We start from the raw sequence: 21,426 nt of genomic DNA on the forward strand, positions 1-21,426 counted from the left end.
GGCATGCATGTAGTTGTACAAAACAAGAGGCTAAACTTGTGTCTCAACAACATTTTTTTTATATATACTTGTTTATTTCAGGTGATCATAATTATTTATTTAAATATGAAGAGATACAATTGGTTAAAATATACAGAATTGTTTTTTTTACAGTGTATTTCACTCGATTTTCCTTGAACAAAGACTGGCACTGTGACAGTAACATAGAAACTGAAATGATAAGATGAAACAAGCAAACAATTGCATAATAGGTGTGTATGCCACACACTTTGATATCAAGACTGTTTAAAAAAAGATAATCAAACCATAATTGCCAAAGTTTACAGAAATCTGATAGCAATGCACCACATATCATGTTAATCATTTATTCTATTTTTTTTCTTGTTGAAAAAATATCGACTTCGTATACTTTGTGTACTATATACATTTATCTTACAGTCACAGTCACTCTGTGTAACCAACACAGCAACCTTGTGGCACTACCCGTGCCCCAGCAGCTCATTGAGCTGATCTGACTTGGATTTGGCTTGGCCCTGACCCACAGCATTGATAGAGAAGTCTGGATGCAGCAGAACAGGTTGGTGGTAGCCACAAAGTGTAGTCCTGCTAAGAAAAAAGTTTTGCTTGTCGCCAAGCGAGCTGCAGTGTCACACGGCGCAAATCATGTTGAACATAACCACACAAATTGCCACAAATCCTTTGTGAAACAGCTACCAGACCAATAAATGAAACCAGGTAGAGAGTACAAAAAATCAGTGATTTAACTGGGACGGAAATGTAAGCTTCACGCGACTGTTGTTTTGTTTTTTTGTTACTGTGGGTGTTTCCTGCTATTTTCTCATTCAAAGAAAGATTCATTTTGGACTCTGGTGTTGGTCTGGAAGACTGAATGTTATCCACGTTCTTGTACACTTTATAAATATGGTTCATCGTTAACGTAATCCCCTTTTTTTACTCCTTAGATGCATAGTACTTTGATGTTTAGCCAGCAAGGTGCTCACGAGTAGAAAGTAAGCACACTCTTGTGGTTTCCTCTGATGAGCAGAGTGGGTGGAAGGTCCTTTGTCAGAACGTCCAGCCAAACCATGTAGAGGAGATCAGAGACACCCTTACGAGCAATGGGCATGCTCCTGCAGAGGGTTAATGGTACAGACAAAAAGCCAATTACTTGAATTTTCTTACAGGAGTCAATTACATTTAGTAGTTAGATATTATGCAGACATAAGCTGTTTATGCTTACACTATGATCAAATTGGCTGATTTGGAGTGTTCCTGAAGGAGCTCATTGAGACGTATTTGGAGGTTGGTCTGTAAAACACCAAGAGTTGTTTTAGACAATGACGTCCAACTTTATTACCACCAAAGCAAGATGACACACTACAACATGTTAATAGTATCAGGTGTTTACCTTCTCCTCGAAGGTGCTGAGCTCTTCATCAGTGATCTTCCATGGGTGCGCCTTCTTCATGTCTTCAGCCTGAGCAGTGTCTTTCAACCCTTCTTGCAGAAGGAAAGGCTCAATCATGTCGTCTAACTTCTTCAAGCTGGAGGAATGCAATTAAGAACATGAGCTGACTGTGGGAGATATTCATTCATATGCACAATGCAAATAGGAGTTTATTTATATGTACAATCACTGTTGCACTATTTGGCTGGCATTCACGACTTTAACTGAAAAGAGTAGTTACCTCTCAGAGCGGGGTTTGATATGGATATCATCAATGACATTGATGTCACTGCAGTTAATTCTGAATTTGTGCAACAGGGACTTCATCCTGAAATCAAATTACAACAAACTGATGAACTTTCATACAAATGTAGGTAATCATTCTGGGTTAAATTCAGATTGTTTTTCTTTCAGTGTGATGGCTTATAACTATTCATATAAGGATTTTGCAAGTTTATCTGCCCAGTTCAAATTCCACACATGAAGTCAGAACAGATATTGAAACATTCATTTGTTCACTCACTCCTCTTTATCCAGCTCACTGCGTCCAGGCTGCCCTGCAATGAAGATCCTTAATTTACAGTCTTTCCACTTCTTCCTGGTGGTGAGGATGTAGGGGAGCAGCAAGGTAAGACCTGAGAGAAGATGGACACGTTTTTCAACTGTAAAACCAATCCAACTGATTTTATCAAACCAAGTATGTTACAGTGTTCCATATCGAGCTTATGTCTTGGTTAGTAATTCATTCTATAACATTTATATCCATTGAATGTTATATCTTACTCTATCTACATTTACATTTACTTTTGGCACACATGGAGCTAATGTCTTTGTCATAGTGCCCTCTGTGGGTTTGTATACAGGGCCATACAGGTTTTGCGTGTAATGCCAGTCGCAGCTGTTTAATTCGGACTGACCTAACGTACTTTTCACTATGCTAATGTGTCTCCTTGCTTCAGTCATTCTAATCTTCTCCTTTCATCTTAGCTTCTCTTAGCTAGAAAGTGAGAGAAAAATGCAAGGAAAATAAGTGAACAACTTCAAATGTTTCATACAACATGCCACTTGACTAAACACCTCTGCAATAGTTTTTTTTAATGCTCCAACAAAAAAAGTCCATCTTCTACCCAGTAAGGTCCATCTAAGCTCTCCTTTTTTCCTTTCTCCACCTTAAAGCTGCTCTACAAGGTCTGGCCCTTTTAAGCCAAACATAATAAATTCTAACCAGGCAAACAGAGGTAATGGGAGGGCACACTTTTTTCACATTCTTTATCGTGTTGAGTGAGACTTCCTGGATCTGTTTTTGGTTGCACCTTTAGGACAGTGCGACTTTAAATTGTTCTAATGGAAAAAAAACGTAGGAAAACCTCAGCAAAAAAAACTTGCCTCTCTCTGTTTGATGATTGATCGGGGGAAAAAAATTCCGTTGAAAATAGATGCACAAAGTGTTCAGAGCTATTGTGAATGATATTCAACAAATATTTAACAGAATTTTTTTTTTAATCAAAACTGAACCAATTTCTATTTTCTCCAACAGTGGAACTTAATAGAGCAACAGATTTGTACATTTTGAGCTTCAAGCCTCAAGAAGATTGCAGTTTGGTTTATTTAGCTATTATTGGCTGCTTTAGTATAGAGGAGGATGTTAAGTATTTCCGTGTTCTGTTACACAGTCTACAGGCAAAGTACAAAACAGGAGGCTGCATTGGGGAACTGACACCTACCTCCATCGTCAAACATCCACCACACATCAAGGGTGCCTTTAGGCTGTTTCTCCTTAAACTGAGCACTGGCCTCCAACAGCTTCTCATTCATCTTGGCAACCTGCGGAGGTGGAGGGCTGCACACCGACACTGAGAGGGAGAGAAACGAGATACAGGAATTGAGAACTGTATGAGGGAGAGGAACACTAGGAGGGAATGCAAGGAAGCTCTGAGAGTTAAGTTGGATGGGAAAAGTAGCGCAAAGCCACATTAGAAGATGGCTTGACATCAACAGACACAGCCATTTCTCAGGTCTAATGTAGGATGCAGATCTACATTAACGGGCATCGCCAAGATGCAGCTCAGTAGTAAGTGTGTGTTTGTGTGTGTGATGCAGAGACAGAGACAGATCGAGTGAGAGGCTGCAGGCACCCTCTGCCCTCTGGGCTAAAGGACTGCTCTTCTCAAATGTTCTTCAAAGTGGAACAAAAGGGGCCATATTATTGGATTACACCCGCAGAGATGTCTTTAGTGGGAGTGGCTGATTCAATTATATCTCAATGTTAGCGGGGAAAGTTCCAGACGAGATGTGAGTCATTGACTTCATTTGTTAAATGTATGTTATTTCAAATCGGTGGAAAATTTTAACGTTAACAGATAAATATCTCTTGACAGATACCTCTGGTCATGAGCACTTGAGATGATTTCCTAGACCTCCTGAAGAGTCCTTTTGATTTCCCTCCATTCTGCATGTCATTGTCCAGTGCCTGCTGCTCCTTTGCTGCCTTTAGCATCTCATCTAAAAGACACGAGCAGATATCAAGTCAGATGCTACAAGTATCTGTTTCCATCCATCTACTTTCTATGACCTCGTAATCAAATTCAGGGTGAGTAACTGTTTCATTAGTTAAAATTATCCAGTGATAGAAAGTAACTAATTACAGTACATTTACCTAAATGTTGTGCCTGAACAAGAGTTTTAGACTATAAGTTTACTATAGTAATACTGGAGTATTTTAATTTCATGCCTCTTTATTCATCCTGTCTTCTGCATATCAGCAGTAAATATTGGAATTTATTTTCTGCCAATCTTTTCCAGCTTAAGTTACTTGTTATATCGAAGACATATTATTTTAGACAATGAATTACAAAATGAGATTTTAGAATATAAAATACATTGTTAAAAATAAATTCAGTAGTTTCCAATATTTTTTGTGCAGAATGAGTCGGTAACATTTTTAATTGATCTCCAGGCACTATCACATTTTAAAATGCTACCATGAAGAATACCAGCAGAACTACTTATTTTTTCGTCATCAATGGACCAGATTATGGTGTCTGAGATGCTATCACGAGACTTACATATATGAAAACACTTACAGTAAAAGAGTCCTTCTGTAAGGGCAAAGTTCTCTCTGAGACTCTGATGTTTTATTTTATTATCTTATCAAACAATTACCCGACTGTTATAAATACTTCATAATCTACAGAACAAAGTGCCCTGACTTATCAGGGTTATTCTATCAATTTCAGGTACTCTGGGTTGTCCTGAGAGAACAATTGCAGTTTCTGAAATTTGTTTTCGGTTAAAGTTTAGTGGCTAAAAGAGTCCAAGCTTATTTAAAATCATCTGAGGTGTGTGGCTTTCTTTCATATTGTATGTTCCTCTTCACAATGATGTTTCAAACCTAACAAAGCTATTCAATGAATGATCTGGCATTTGTGCAAATAGTTAAAGCAATACTATGTAACATTTCTATTATAAAATAACAGCTTGAAAAAAATTGTGCGGCTAGAATGAGTTTTAATATTACGATTGGCCTGTCTCCTATGCCCTTCGGGAGTCTGAGTCCAGGAGCGGCCCGGTAGCGGCCCGGGAGCTGAGCGGAAGTACTTCGACTTGTTTTCTGGCACACCTACCGCAAAAACAAATAGACCGCTCTCACGCTCCCAGGTACATTTGATTACTCTTACCTTCTCGGTTGACATAGCTTGCACCTTCTGACTCCTCACCGGTTCGTCAACAAACGTGAAACGTGAAAGCGAAAGGGTGTTGTATTTATGACAGTGTAACCGTACATTACCTCCAAGCCTGTAGGGGGAGCTCCATAATGGGCTTTTTGAGAAGTTACATTGTATTGCTTTAAAGATAGGGTAGGAGATCCTGGATTTTGAGTCCAGCAAAGCTGCATTTTGAAAATACACAGGTAAAAAGTCCCAACCCTTTTCTTCACTTTCCCCCCGAAGGCACGCCTCTAGAGTACATGAACGCGCACGAGCACGAAGGTGCACGAGCGCTGTTCTGACAGCAAGCATCGATCGTTGCCGTATTTAGTATTTAGTATATGATAACTATACGTTTAATAATGCTAGGTGCTAGCCAAGCTGGCTCTAGTTTAGCTTCCTGCCAAGCTTCTGGACGCGTAATTCGTTCACACACAGGGTTTGCGCACAGGGGGAAGGAGGGGGAGGGAGGAGCAGATTGCAGTTTGATAGACGGCATCAAAACTGCAATCTGCTTTTTTCACAACTTCTTTTACTTTTTATTTTACTTGGAAAATTGTCCAAAAACCAACGAGGTCCCGCTTGTTAGATCAAACAACCAAAAGGAACATTCATACTGACCATCTGCCTCATTAATATGGGACACATTCAGTCCCGCGTTCATCCTCAGCATCACTGTCCCGTACTCAAAGTCAAATGCATCGCTGTCATGAAGAGAATCAGGACATTAGTTCAACACACAGATCTCTTTTCCATGTCTAAGTATTGAGCACGTTATTGCTGGATATGCATCTGTATTTTCTGACTCACTGCAATATTCCCACATAATCCTGCATTTCCTCTCTGCTTGCTGTCTTCCAGTTCCTCTTGAAGCCTATCATCAGTATATTAGGCTTCATGCGGCCAAGACCAGTAGCCTGCAGGGAAAAGAACAACACCCATAAAAAAACGTATCAGAATGAGCTGTAAACTCTCGGAACACGAGCACCTCCTTACCTCAGGCTACTAAAACCTGCTGTATTCCTTGAGCGGTGAAAAACTAAAACTATTCTCTAAAAACCTCCAAAATTCAGATAAAAGAAGACTGTGTAGCCCTTTTACTGCCAAGAAGTTAAGACAAAATCATTCAACAGAAGTCGCTTTGTCTGCAAGGACTCAACCAATGCAGTGTTAATCAATTATAGTCTTTAATCTGCCCGGCTGTTTGAAGACAGCAACCCTGACAATAAACAGCTGTCTTATCTCAAAAGTGCAATAGCCGGAGCCATAAGACTGAAGTTTTCCTGCTCATCATTAACTCTCTTCTCTTCTACTGGCGGCACCAATTTCCTGGCAAGATCTTTAGGACAGGTCTGAGCCAGAGTCATAACCGAGCAATATATAGGCCTACTCAGCATCGAGACGAAGAAACAGGTCAATGAAAGCTGCTTCTATAAATCTGCCATCGCCCTCTGATGAAATCTCACAGGTTACACTTTAATCAAGGGAATTATTATAGGTTAGTTTTCTGTTTCTTATCTATCACAGAGGTGTTTTTTCAACCATGCCCACACTGACCTGCAGTAGACTCTCAGTTCCTTCTCTGAAGTTTTCACAGGCCACAGCAGCGTAAAATGCCTTGCGTTTGGTCTTCCTTAGCCACTGCTGATTAGTCTCCATTCCAGCGTTCATCTCCTCAAGGACCTCTGATCTGGGGCCCTGAGAAGATCAGACCGTACTTTAAGGGCATGTTTTTTGAGAAGTAAAGAGATCCCACATCCATCTTCTTTCATATTCAAAATTTTAGTCTTTAGTGGCTAAAGTGTTGGCATTTTGTCTCATCTGTGACTAATATTCAACAAAACATCCACTGATTGTGAAGTCAGCTCTTTAGATTATTAAATTTGCTTAGCTCTCATCAGAGCCTAGACTTTAATTGGATTTGGGGGTATTGCTAAGTACATTTCTCTAGGACCTACCACAAAAACTTCACAGGTGAGACAGAGTCCATAGTTCTTGGTGAAGGAGTGAGCCAGGTCCAAGAGAGCTGGCCTGGTTCGTGCAGACCCTGTCAAGGCTAAGATCTGAGGCCTGAGGAAGAAACAGGGATGTTTTTGTGTTATTCTGTGTTTATTATCAAAATTGACCTCGATTTTAATGGGTTTATTATGTTAGTCTGCATATATGTGCCCAGAGGGATGCAGTGCAGGATTTCACCTGAAGTTCTTGACATGGTCCTCTACACCAGACAGAGACAGAGCATTGCTGACTGCACTCACAAATGTCACTGCCTGAGTGGATGAACCCCAGTTCACATCTGGACATAAAGAAAGTATCCCTACAGGTTAGTTCTTCTAACTCCTGAATACCAAAGAAGTACTTCCAAGCATGTAAACAAGCTCACCTGGCTTCTTGACGGTGACATACAAATAGAGGAGGATTTCAATTCCATATGTGAGTAGAGCAGCCCACCAGTTGATAACAAACATAACAGCACAGCAGAGCAGAGCCCCCAACAGAGATAGCCACATGTTGTAGTATTTATATGCAGGTCTCCAACCTGGGGGGAGCATGACAGATGAGGCAATATGTTGGAAAGTGATGGCAAAGAGGCTGTTCTATCGAGTCTTAAAATGTATATAGAATTAAAAGACAGTCAATAAACTCATCAAAATACTTTTTTTTTTTACATTTAAACCTGGTTTCATTGGATGGGAACTAGTAAAATTCCTTAAAGGCATGGTAGGTAATCCTGTTCAGAAACACATTTTGTAATACTGGGTGAAATGGTCCGTCTATCCTGAGAGAAATCTATACAAGATGTATTTAGAAAAAGGGACGAAAATAATCAGACCTCTGTGGCAGCTGCAGGACTGAGAAAAAGCTGACCAATCCGAGATCAGCGTCGCCTACAAAAAACCAATCAGATGCCTCTGCTTTCTGCCTACGCCCCCCTCTGCCGGCTCCCTGCTCCATGTGCGCATGCGGTTCCACCGGCTTTGGATGAAGCACTGACGGAATGGGGAGGGGGGGGTGGAGCTTAGAGGAGGGGACACTTTCGAATCTTGCTAGCTCTCTTGCTAGCTCTCTAGGATTACCTACCATAGCTTTAAGGGTACGATTCATGAACTACTTTATAGACTTACCTGGAGACTTGGCATAGGACGCATGGAAACAGGAGAAATTGATGAGAGCATAAGATGCCAGGAAGAAATTTGAGTTGATAGGTGCGATGGTATTGAGGTTGCCTTTCGACAGAAAAGAGAAACCTTAAAATCTGTCTGAACTTTGACAAGTTTTGGTCATTAGAGAGTATATGTCAGACATAATTTTCAGATTATTCAACACTGATATTGGCCTGTGAATATGCCTAAAATGCAGCTGATTGAAGGGGAAATCCCTGTTTTATGTTTTTTCAGTGATTACAGTGAAATGTCTGTAATGCTGTTTGGAAACTGTTAAAGTTCAAAGAAAAAATGTGCATGAAGAGTGATTTATCCAACACAAATGTAAGATAAATGTTTGAGTCCTTTTCTTTCAACTTGATAACAATTAAAAGTCTGTATTTGTTCATGTGAAGCTTAAAATGAATTGTAGGACAAGGTATAACATGTTAAGTGATGTAAGGATGTTAAAATATTATGTTGAAGCAATGGACCACTGAACTGACCGACGAGAATGAAGGCCACAGAAATAATGAATGTGAGGATATAGGCATAGACTGGCTCATTATTCTTGCCAAATCCTTTGGCAAAGAAGTGCAGGGCCGTGTAGATGTTGTCTTTACACAGTGCCTGTGGAACAACAGAACTTGAATTAGAGAATAGGATTGCAACAGTTATTCTGAGAGTTAGCATTTTGATTGCACTGCATTTAGGAAAGAATGTCAGGTTACCTGGAACACTTTAGGTGCACTAACAAGGGAAGCCAAAGCAGATGACAGAGTGGCTGAGAAAGTTCCTGCAATGATGAGAGGACCAAACCCTGACACCATGGTCATCACCTAAGTTAGAGGGGACGAAAGGAGATGTTCGAGATGGACAAAAAAAAATAAAGCGCTCCTTTTCAGTGCAGATTTGTTTGAAAGGGTGATTACCTGGAAGTTGTTCATCGAGCCAAACCTACATGCACTGTCTGCATTTTCTGTGCAGGAAGAAAAATCATAGCCCAGTTCACAGGCAGCCGCTGCTGAACCGTTACATGGTGTGCCTGGCGTGATGAGGTCAGTTATGTTTCCTGTGGCATCTCGGACAACGGTAGCAGCTGAAAATGAAAGGAAAGAACATGCATTGCTTCTGAGTTTTGTTTTCAATTGAATGTTTGCACGAGATATCAACACAAATGTTCTGAGATCGGAATCTGCGGAAGTCAGCGGATGACTTATATTTTTGTTTGCAATATGAGCAGCAAAAGGCTGCATTGCTGTTCAATTAGGTGCAATTACTGTAGTTTACTTACAGACACAAACAGCCACGCCAATGTAAGTGACACCAGTGATCAGGATGGCCAACAAGGTTCCTTTGGGTATGGCGGCTTGGGCATCCTGTAAAATGAAAACGGTTGGCATCAGAGAATTTCATAATCATGACTAAATATAATTCAAGCTGAAACTAAATGTGAGTATATTTCTATATTTTGAATTAAATACAGCCTTTTTGTTTCGAGGCGTCTGCTGTTCTATTGGAGCAAATGATGTCTGTGCCTGACTCTTGTGCAGCAATGACCTCTGTATGAAAAAAAATTACCCGCAAGTCTCCAGAGATGTTGGCTCCTGCCATGATCCCTGTTGCCGCGGGGAAAAAAATAGCAAACACTGAGAAAAAGCTCTCCCCACCCCTAAAAGCTGGCGTAAAATTTTCCATGAAGATTTTTGCTGAAAAGAAGTGAAAAGAAGAGAAAAAAAATATGTTAACAGTGTTTTCAGAATTAGTTATATATGTATATAGAAATTGTGATGAAGATGTGCAATGATTTGAAAAGTGTCTTACCGTTATAATTGAAAAAGCCTTGGGACTTCTTAGACTCAGTTGCAGGAATAGCTGTTCCTACAAACACGTTCACTATGGCCATAATCAAGATGATAAGTAGAACAATCTGTGCCTGTGGGGATAAATTAGTGAGAGCAATTAAAATGAAGGTTGGAGGTTTTACCACAACATGCCCAGAGTCAACAACAAACACAGTTGTCATTTCTCACATTGGCCTCCCATTCCATTCCAGCAAGAGCTATGCCCAAGAGCAGCAGAACCGTGATGCAGCCAACGATTCTGATATCATTGATTTCATCCACCATGATGGCATTATGCTCCTGAGTGCAACAAAAAAGACCCAAGAGGTAAGAGGGAAGTTAGTAAACAGTCAACTCATTTTCACGATTCTTTTTGCTGTCACCTGATCACAATAACATCACACACCTTGAGTAAGTCAACCACGGTCTCGGCAAATCCCACCACATTCATGGCTACAGCCACTGCATTGGCAAAGGCAAAAATGAGACCGATCGACCCACCAAATTCTGGTCCCAGACTCCGAGATATCAAGTAGTAAGCTCCTCCTGACATAACAACATGAAGCATACACACACGTCATCTTTGTTTTTGCATATTATTGTTATATTTGATTGGTTTATGTGGTTCAATTTTAAGGGATCAGGTAGCGAGTAGTTAAACGTTGGTCATGTCACAGAAAAAGATGCCTGAATAGAAAGATGCCTCACAGAAAGAAAATTTACAATTGCCTCATAAAGCTTCTCTGGTGATTCTGCTGCCACTCTTTAAAAATGGAGAAGCAATGTCATGAAAGCATTTAAATCCAATCTTTAAATATTAATTAAGTTCACAATATTTAACTAAAATGATGGCAATAATGGTTTGGCTGTCATAATTATGAAATCTTTCTTTACAACAAATCGTCTTTTTAGAGATTGTGAATAATGCATTAATGTTCTGTGCTACTATTATTGCATAAGACTTTCTGATGTAATACACATTTAGTTATACACTTTTTGATGATTAACGGCAATGTCAGTATGAAAATATTAATTTTGAAAGTTTTAGCAATACATTCTGGAACACAAATATTAAATTTATGTTTGACTAAAACAAAAACCCATGGCGAATATGTCATTTTTACAGCAGAAGACAAGATATAATTTAAAGGGCGTCAGCTCTATCAAACATCAAATAGTATGGGCAAGAGAGCATTGTTGCCAGTTTCAACCAGCTGTTTTCATTCAGGTGAATGAATGGTTGTGACGATTATGCAGAATGATCTCGACCTTCTCAAATAATTGTAAATATACCATTAGGTAATGATTGCAACAGACCTCATGGGACCATGTTTTTATCCAAGATTTTCAATGCCAAATTCTAGAGAAGCCATGTGGATTTAATTGTGTAATTTGTTTTCCTGAGGCCAGATGTTAAACAAAAAAGGTGTAGTTAAATGCCAACCATACTCTCTGCCTTAAATGTTTAGAATCTCTTTTTAAAATGGCTTTTACAATTTAGTGAAGTGTAAACTTGTACCTCAATACATTTCCTTCTGTTACTTGTCAAATGAGCTCACCCGTCATTCTAACATTTAGTGATTCTGTTGCAGATAGCTTTTTCATATTGAGCACACTGACTTTCTTCTCTTGATATTTGAACAGAAACCACCGGTTTTCTACACCAGAATAACACGTTTGGCCAGATACATGGACGGCCAGCTTGTCAGTGTACATCTAAAGAGAAGTGGATGATTAATCACCGCATTTCTCATTGATTGATTTTCTGTCAAGGCAAGCTGTAAAACAGAGAACAGGCATCAAGAGGTGACAGGTGCAGCTTTGGGGCTTTGTGTCTTTATCTGCACACACTGTCCTCCTGGTCATTTCGTTCTCTGACTGAAATGGTTTGTGTCAGAATAAGTGTGTGTCATCTCAGGGAACATTTATGAATAAGGTTTTAGCTGCTGCGGTTGGCTGGATACACTTATAAGTTATGGATGATATACCAGCATGACAGGTTAGTCAACACCTGTGTTCAATTATCTGTCGCTGTGCGTTTCTGAATATTAAGTCGTCTCATGTTGGTTGATGCGTTGACCCACCTCCTCTTACCACACCATTCGTACAAATGGCAGACATGGAAAGACCTGTGATGGTGGTGACCACACAGCTGAGAACGATGACCACAATTCCCAGACCTGAAAAGCGATAATATTACAGCCTCAAATTAGTATTTTTATTACATTTTACTCAGGTATTACTTTCAGTAGGTCAGTCATAAAACACCCTGTGTGTGAAAGGGAAGCTTCCTCCCCACTTTTACCTTTAAACACTGTAAGATTTCAACTCCCTGTGGAGCCCGGAGGCCATACGTTACAGTCATATGCAATACCTGCTCTGTCGACTGCAGTGACGTTCACTGCCTTTCAAACCCTTTTAGCTATTCTGCCTGAACAAAAGCCGCTGTTGATAGATAGATTCGTCAGAAGTGGACATACTCGTGAAGTCATTCTCACAATCATTCCCTTTTTCTCTCGCACTTTGTCACACATGCTCAACGAAGTTTGGCTCTCAGAATAGACTTACAGTAAGTACATGGTAACTTAGAAAGGCCACTGTGCAATGCTATAATTGTCTGTAGTCCTTACAATTACAGGTAACTAAAGTGTCCTGAGAAGGAATACTGATATGAACTGTCAGCTGCTGCCCTTAAGAAGACTGAGCCCGAAAAATTCAATAAAAAAAAACTTCTCCAAATAACTACATTAATGGCCAAGGAAAGTTGTGAGTGTCAAATAGAAATTACAAAAAACTTCAAGGAAAAATACTAAAAGTATTTGATAAGGCTGCAAAAAACAATTATGTGCTTGGGATGTGTCCCACTGGACCACCCGTGTTTCACTCACCCCAGCCTGTCTGAGCAAAAATCCAGGACAGACGGATGAACAGCATCACACCCCAGATGGTTAGCATGCATCTCACCTGTCGGAAGAGAAGAACAATTCAACTACAAATTCCTCATAGAAGGTCATGGTGTTCTTTTACTGTGAAGTAGCACAGTAATGTAACAGCAAGTACATGAAGGCAGTTCTTCCTTATTTAGTTTTCTGTGGATTTATTTTTTTCAAATGAGTCCCAGACTCTGGTCTTGAAAGGCACAATAGCACAAAGAGGCACACTGTGTATGTATTGAGACACCTGTAGCCACTTTTAGCCAGGTCACTGTATTATTGAGTGAACTATTTTATATAAAGCAGCCAGCAGAACTCACCAGGACACCCCTTATCCAGCCAAACTTTGCACCTCCGTTTTGTTCAGTAGGAATTGCACACTCCAGATCATCTGAGGGGGTCGTCCCATCACTCGTCTCATCATCATCCTTTACTGTCTCTGGCACAGAGATGGCTCCATTCTTTTGAGAGAACGTAAAAGCAAAAATTTAAAGGAAGGGAAAATGAACGTGTTGATTTTAGCAGTTGTTATTAAAGGAGCATTTTTACTGTTATATGCTCTATTGCAGGACACAGAAATTGTACTTTAATGTTTGGTTTTCTCGTGCCTTCTCTGAAACATATAGCTGTGTTATTTTTGGAATACTGTGACATAACTCACTAGTTCCCTGTGAAAATGGAAACATTCTTTTGACCAAATGCTGATGGGCCATTCATATTCAAATTATACTTTCCTCTTTCTACTGTCTCAATGATAGAATGTTATTTTCTTAAGTTCCTATTGGCAAGAGTGCTGAAAAATCTATCATTTTTATATCTACTCAGAAAATAAGATCTATTCCAAGCTATAAACTGAAATGACCTAGGACCCCATGTCTTTTGCTATACAGTTTGATAAATAGGAATAAACACTCTAAAGTGTGTCAAGTGTTTTAATGACATTGAGTTCCAAAAATAACTTTATTAACTTTATTATAAATACTAACTGTATTCTTTTTAGTTTTTACAAGTTTTTAGATAAAGAGATAACAGCTAACAATTGTGGACGTTGTGAGGAATTTTGAATAATTGAACAGCTGTAAAATCTCTCCTATCACTATCTTTAACCTGAGTGAATTAAAGGTGTATCTCAGGAGCAGAACAAGGTCTGGAGCCTGTTAAGAAGTTATTTTTTGTAGAAGGGATGTTTATATATGCATAATAAAGGAGAACATAGGCTCCAGACAGACAGAAACAAAGCATAACCGACATTTGCATTTACCAAAATCACTATTTATGCACTCACCTTCTGAAACACATCGTGGAGCTCCTGCAGGGACGGTCTCACAGCTCGGTGACCACTAACGCTGCCTTCATTTCGATAGAAGTCAATGTGGGGCAGTCGGTCTAAAGTGTCATGACCAAAGGCACTAATCACCGAGGGTCGGACTTTCCGATGCTCCTCGTTAGAAAAGTTGTTGTCATAGACCGGGGGTTCATCCAGCGTGGGATCATAAGCAGAGTTAACGTGCGCCCCTCTGTTAGACTTCAGCCTCTCCATCAGGAATGCTGGAGGGGATTCTCTGATTTTAAACTGTCAAGGATAAAAGAGCAGCGTAGGTCTTAAGTCTTCAGTCATCCAAAAGTGTTTTAAAAGAGAACAACACTGCTTCAACTGGCACGGTTATCCTTGTTTATTGATATGATGACTTGGCTAGGAATGAACTCATAGGTATTTTTTTCTGCTGTGCTGAGCTTCTTGAGCATGAACTTGATTTGTTTCAGCTTTTATACTCCGGGTCATACACTGGCTACCAGCTATTGGCTAGTTCCCTGGATCAGCCCTCAGAAAACTGAACTGAAGGGGTGTCAGATATGTCCTTGCTCCATCCTAGGGGACACAAAGGCGTTGCTTAACGATTAACCAAGTCATAAACCACAAAAGAGAGATAAAGGTGCTCATTGCTAGAGTTCAGGAGAATTGATTACTACTATTATTGTCAGAAGTGCAGAGTAACAGCACAAGTTGTTCTGCAGTTGCATTTTATGGGGCCATGAATAGTGTTTCCTCAGACCTATGAGCCCTCTGGATGAATCACCGGGAAACATCCCAATTTAGGTTCCCACTAAAAAAAGGCCAATATGAGCTGGAAAAGTTTCAAGGTTTCAGAGCCTTTATTATGTATATGACTTGGAAGGGAAAATATATAACTAATATGGCATTATTTAAAAAACAACAACATTTAATTGCAGATATGTTTGTAACAGGGTACAACCAGTGAAACAAGTGTGATAACAGCAACATTTTACTACACTGTAAAAAAAAAAGTAATTTTACAGGAAATATTCTGTAATTTTTTTTCCTGTTTTCCAATAAAACAATGGAATTCCAGTAGATTTACAGATATTTTTTTAGTAATTTTAGGTTTTATGTTTAAAATTACAGTTAATTATCCGTAATGTAAGATTACATTAATACTATGTTTTTAATGACAATTTATTGTAATTGTACATCTTTAACTTTAATTTTACATACAATTTTCTGTATGTTTTTACGGGTTTATCACCATTTTCCTTAAAACAATGTAATAACTGTAAATTGACGGATACTAGTAGTAAATTCAATATTTACCTTTAGAATTACATGTATTGACCAATAATATAATTTACATTATTACTATGTTTTTTTTACAGGTAATTTAACATGTTTCTTTCATATTCAAATGTAATTTTACATCAAATGTGATGTAATTTTACAGATCTTTCTTAATAATTTGAATCAAGAAATGTATATAAAATTACAGAAATCTATAGTTATTTACACAAAATTTCAGGTTATTTAGCATTTATTTGAAGTGATTTCATGTTTTTTAACTGTACATTACTGCAGAAATACAATTGAAAATATTATTTTACGGAACGTGTACTTTAAATAATGCAGTTTTACAGAAAGTATTCCGTATTATTTTTTTACTTTTAAAAAACAATGAAATGCCTGTAGACTTGAGTCATTTATTTTTCCCATTAAAATTATGCAGTGAAAGGCAGGCTAATGACTGGAAATCTGACCTTGACTGTATCGCTTGCTGACAAAAAGACTCCAGCACATGTTTTCTTATGTAGATTGAAAGAAGACAACCAAATGCACATCAGATTCAAAACAAACTTGAAATTACTACAATGTGACTGTGACTGACAAAGCCTTGCCGGAGACATTTTTCTCATGGAATGCTCAGACTGCTAAAGTGCAACTCCCCTCTCGCCTTCAGCTTCCTGATCAGACCACAACGGGTCATTTTCACGAGTAATGATGGCATTAATCCGCTTTGCTGCTTAAGCTCATTGTCAGATTTAGAGATGATTTGGTGGTTTTGTCTCATACTTGGGTCTTGTTTCTTCCATGGTCTGCTTGACTTTTACCTGCTCTGCTTTGGTTATTTCAGAGAATACAGATCTCCTCAGAGATCTGTTGAGTCTTTATGGGGAGCCTGTGGCACCAGGTGCACATGCGTCAATTTGTAAGTAAAGCTGCACTCTAGTTGATATCCAAAGGGCTTAAAGGTGAAAGAAAAAAGTCCCTTTGCTGCACTCATTAAGCTTTGCACTTCTCACTGCAATGTTAACAGGATCCTTCATACTACATCTTAAACGGGTCAGCATGACCCATAAAGCATGAAAGAGAGCTCAGCTATTTACCTATAGTCATTATTGCCCTGCTTGTTCTAAATAAAATTCAGAAACAGAATTAGATATTTCCAAAGCAACAAGCCTTATTCAAAAGGGTATCTTGGTAAAGATAGAAGAAAGAGGTTCACATAAAAAACAGAGATCAAAGATATTATATAGATATATTTTAGTAAAGGGCTAATTAACTCACCCTGAGAGTAAAACTTTGCATAGATATTGTCATGCTCTGCCAACTGTCCCACAGCCTGGAACAGAGAAAAAAGTAACATCTTAACAATCTAAGAAAGCTGCAGGACTGAGGCCTGCTTTCTCAACGGTACTGTTTGTTCAGGTTCAACTGAGAGTTCAGCCATTCTAATCCTAATTTTAAATGAACTCATGAACATGCACAACTATGTTTGGTGAATCCCACACTGCTTGAATTGTTAATTTTCAAGTTGAACAAGCTTTGATAAAACATTTTTTTTCGTTTGAAAGTAACACAAACCTGCAAATAACCAAGAAAAGGTTATCCAAGAACTAAATGCATGAGCTCAAACAATCAATTTAAGGTAAATAATTAATCTTAATTGCTTTCTAATCATTAATGACCATTATAAAACATTAATACTGTATATTTCATTTATCGCTAAGCCGTTCACAAAGTCTTCCAGAAGTGGTCAAAGGTGTTAAGTCCTCGTCTTAAGATCAAATACAGCCATTCAGCAGACTTCAGGGGCTCCAGCGTGAGATGATTTATACTCGGAAACCAGGTCGTCTACGTGTGTGTCGCAGTTAACGCAGACACTACGCAGACACTCTGGTGCACCTCCTCAAAATTGTAAAGGGCAGATTAAAGTTCTGCGTCTATCGTCTTGACGTGTTGCTTTGCTCTGGTCGCGAACCACTTTTCATGTTATGGTTCTGCAACCTCGGTCTGGAATTTCTCGGGACGCACAGCAGTTTCTCCTCGCGAAAATTTCGGTGGGCGGTGACGAGAACTTCAGCGGTGCCGGCGGAAGTGTTTATCTTTAAAAAAAAAAAAAGTGTATGCAAGATATGGATCTGGAGTTGCTCGACATCGAAGAAGAACAGCTTATTTTATTGGAGTTGGCGAAAATGCAAAGGAGGAAGCCACACAGGCAACCGGAAATTCACACCGAGGACCAATCACAGCCGCTTTTGTCTGCGCACTTCCGTTGGTGGTCTGCGTGCGTCTGTCGCGTAGTCAGGATTTTTCTGAGGTGCACGAGGACGCGCGCAGAGCCTCTGCGTGGGGGAGTGGTCAAGATTTTGACTCTCGCAGAGGCTCTGCGTCTGAGCGTCAGAGGCTTTGCGTCTGAAGCATAAATCAGGCTTAACTCACCGCAGACAGTGCCGCAGACATCGCCGCAGGGAGGAGAGATTGGTCAACACTACACTATGCGTATTTCCGGTTTGCTAACCGGCTGACGCTAACCGTGCTAACCATGACGATTCTTTCGCCTCTCTGCCAGCTCCAGTAGTAGCAATATTTATTCTATTTCTAGATCGATCAGCTGCATCTCAATCAAAGTGCGCATTCGTCCAGTCGCCATTGTTGTTGAATGACCTCCGTAACCGTAACACCCACAATCCTAGCTTGTTCGTGATTGTCCCTCTTGCGTTGTGGCGTGGGATTAACATAGCGCAGACAGCGCTTCAAGGCATAAATCAAAAATAACTGCGTCGTGTCTGCGACAAGCTCACTGCGACACACTGCTGCGAAGTATACACGAGCCTTAACGCAGACACTACGCAGACACTCTGGTGCACCTCCTCAAAATTGTAAAGCCTGATTTATGCTTCAGACGCAAAGCCTCTGACGCTCGGACGCAGAGCCTCTGCGAGCGTCAAAATCTTGACCACTCCCCCACGCAGAGGCTCTGCGCGCGTTGTCGTGCACCTCAGAAAAATCCTGACTACGCGACAGACGCACGCAGACCACCAACGGAAGTGCGCAGACAAAAGCGGCTGTGATTGGTCCTCGGTGTGCCTTTCTGGTTGTCTGTGTGGCTTCCTCCTTTGCATTTTCGCCAACTCCAATAAAAGAAGCTGTCTTCTTCGATGTCGAGCAACTCCAGATCCATATCTTGCATACACTTTTTTTTTTTTGAAAGATAAACACTTCTGCCGGCGCCGACGAAGTTCTCGTCACCGCCCACCGAAATTCTCGCGAGGGGAAACTGCTGTGCGTCCCAAATTCCAGACCGAGGTTGCAGAACCATAACAGAGAGTCTCTATTATGAGGAGAGGGAAAACTGGCGGCTATTTCCGGGTGGTACTGCACTCTAGGGGCGCCAACGAAGCAGTGCAGAGCACGCCGAACTCTATGGTGGTACTATGAAATCCACATTAGATCCAGCCATTGCTTTCGATAGAATTTTTTATATTTTTTTATTTTCATTTTCCTAAAGGAAGGATAAATTATCCTTTCAAACGGCACTTGGTTTGATTTTTTTAGACTCGCTAGATCTTTTTAAAATACACATTTATTGTCAGTATTGCCTCACGAGTGACGTCAGGCATGTGGCATCACTTTACGGCATGGTCAGTCCTAGCGCTGAGCTAGCAGAGAGGTGTTAGCTCAAATAGTTACAGATTTCAGCACATCCCTTTTACATACTCTCTGACTAGCCTCTGGTTTAGCTTTGGTTGTTGTTAGCAGCACCAGGTTAGCACTCTGGCACAGTGGACGAGTGCCGTAAAGCAGCCGGTCGTAATCTGCCGTGCGTTCATCAGATTCCGTTAGCAAAATGCTAGCGGAGACTGACTCGCAAATGCCAGACCTGTAAGAAAACAGAAAGATATAACTCCCAGGTTATTGTACTTTTGATATAAATCTACATCCCGCTGTCAGAAATCACAGTAATATTTTCAGGTTTCAGTCGCTAGCGGGGACATTTTTTGAGTTATTAGCGCCAGCCCTATGGAAAATGGTCATTCTGCACTCGCTCGCCAGCGCCCCCAGAGAAAATCAACTGAACTGCAGCCAAATTTTTTATAATGGGGCGAATAGGAAGTGGAACGGCTGTCTGTAAAAGGGCTGTGACCATAACATGAAAAGTGGTTCGCGACCAGAGCAAAGCAACACGTCAAGACGATAGACGCAGAACTATAATTCGCCCTTCACTCACCGCGGACAGTGCCGCAGGGAGGAGAGAAAGGAGGCCTCTGATTGGTCAACTCTACATCCGCTCTACACTATGCGTAGTTTGCTAACCGGCTGACGCTAACCGTGCTAACCGTGACGATTCTTTCCCTCTGCCAGCTCCAGTAGTAGCAATATTTCTTCTATTTCTAGATCGATCAGCTGCATCTCAATCAAAGTGTGCATTCGTCCAGTCGCCATTGTTGTTGAATGACCTCCGTAACCGTAACACCCACAATCCTAGCTTGTTCGTGATTGTCCCTCTTGCGTTGTGGCGTGGGATTAACATAGCGCAGACAGCGCTTCAAGGCATAAATCAAAAATAACTGCGTCGTGTCTGCGACGAGCTCACTGCGACACACTGTATACTTCGCAGCAGTGAGCTCGTCGCAGACACGACGCAGTTATTTTTGATTTATGCCTTGAAGCGCTGTCTGCGCTATGTTAATCCCACGTCAGCTCCAACTCTAACATCTTGCAACTACTGCTGTGTTTTTGTTTTTCAAAGAAAAAAAAGATAAAGTAAAACATGAATGCTACAATATTTTCAACTTTACTGAATGGCTTGCCTAAAGCTATTTTGGATATTACTGTATTAAAGGTATCACATTACTTTGGATAACTAAGGTAATAAAAAACCTAATAAATCAAGTGGTCTTATCGCAACAAATCAAGGACATAGCGTGTGAGGTCAGAAATCCACAAGTCATCAAACTAATGATTCATAATCAGCAAAGTTAAGGTTCATTATTCTGCCTTCTCATCAATGGCAAAAAAGGCATATATTGCAGATTTTTCTTCACTAAAATATGTAAACATTGGCAGTAAAATGTACGGAACTCTTAAAGCCTAACTATTTTTGAAACTTTCACCTGAAAAACACCCTCAAATTCATTAAGAAAAAATTCCACAACTGTGTCTCCAGACTGAACAATCTCCTCATCCCTCAGAGTGAGTGGGGTTTCAAAATAAATCAAAATAGACATTTATAAAACTGTCTCATTACAATGAGTCAACGATAATAGTGTTCGGTCTTATTAAAAAATTCTAAGCTTCAAGTCTATTAGATTAGTTTTAGGAAAGAAGAATTACACTAAATGATACATCCATTTAAGTAATTCCAATACTGTAGAGGGTCTTCCATCAGAATGTTCCAGCCAAAGCCAGCTCAGGGGCCCCTGGAAGGTAGAGTTTAAAGTAAAAGTAATCATTACAAACTACAACGATCTCAGTCAGTGTACTATCTGCATATGTTGTGCTATTATTATTATTATTATTATTATTACTATTGACATTATGGAAGAAAAAAAAGGGTTTACACACAACGCTTTTTTCAGTTGTTGGATGATTTTCCCCATGATTTTTGATAAGATGTTTGAATATTTGTTTTCATTTTTAATGAAACCATATGAAAACTCTATGGACAAAAATGGTGGAGCCGTCTAAATGCGACGCTGACATACATTCTGCTTTTTGTAAGACGCCAAAAAGGTTGCAGAAGCACTGGTTTAATCTTTAACAATGTCCTTTTTTTTTTC

The 21,426-nt window shown here is 39.9% G+C and overlaps 1 protein-coding gene across 1 annotated transcript; it reads right to left on the minus strand.

The window, feature by feature from the left end:
* Positions 1–5: 5 nt before the first annotated feature.
* slc12a1 (solute carrier family 12 member 1) lies at positions 6–17,586 on the minus strand. Its single transcript, XM_075478195.1, has 27 exons — positions 16,931–17,586; positions 14,360–14,647; positions 13,395–13,535; positions 13,030–13,105; positions 12,226–12,321; positions 10,548–10,687; positions 10,331–10,441; positions 10,122–10,233; positions 9,879–10,006; positions 9,592–9,676; positions 9,230–9,396; positions 9,029–9,136; positions 8,804–8,927; positions 8,280–8,381; positions 7,538–7,693; positions 7,351–7,450; positions 7,113–7,224; positions 6,712–6,852; positions 5,965–6,071; positions 5,776–5,858; positions 3,830–3,949; positions 3,172–3,300; positions 1,971–2,082; positions 1,689–1,775; positions 1,409–1,544; positions 1,241–1,308; positions 6–1,130 (listed from the first exon to the last, which is right to left on the minus strand). Exons 1-27 carry the CDS (start codon positions 16,961–16,963, stop codon positions 998–1,000), a joined length of 3,195 nt encoding a protein of 1,064 aa, XP_075334310.1. The 5' UTR covers positions 16,964–17,586; the 3' UTR covers positions 6–997.
* Between the last annotated feature and the right edge of the window lie 3,840 nt (positions 17,587–21,426).

Source organism: Odontesthes bonariensis, chromosome 1, assembly GCF_027942865.1.
Source record: "Odontesthes bonariensis isolate fOdoBon6 chromosome 1, fOdoBon6.hap1, whole genome shotgun sequence".
Lineage (NCBI taxonomy): Eukaryota > Metazoa > Chordata > Actinopteri > Atheriniformes > Atherinopsidae > Odontesthes > Odontesthes bonariensis.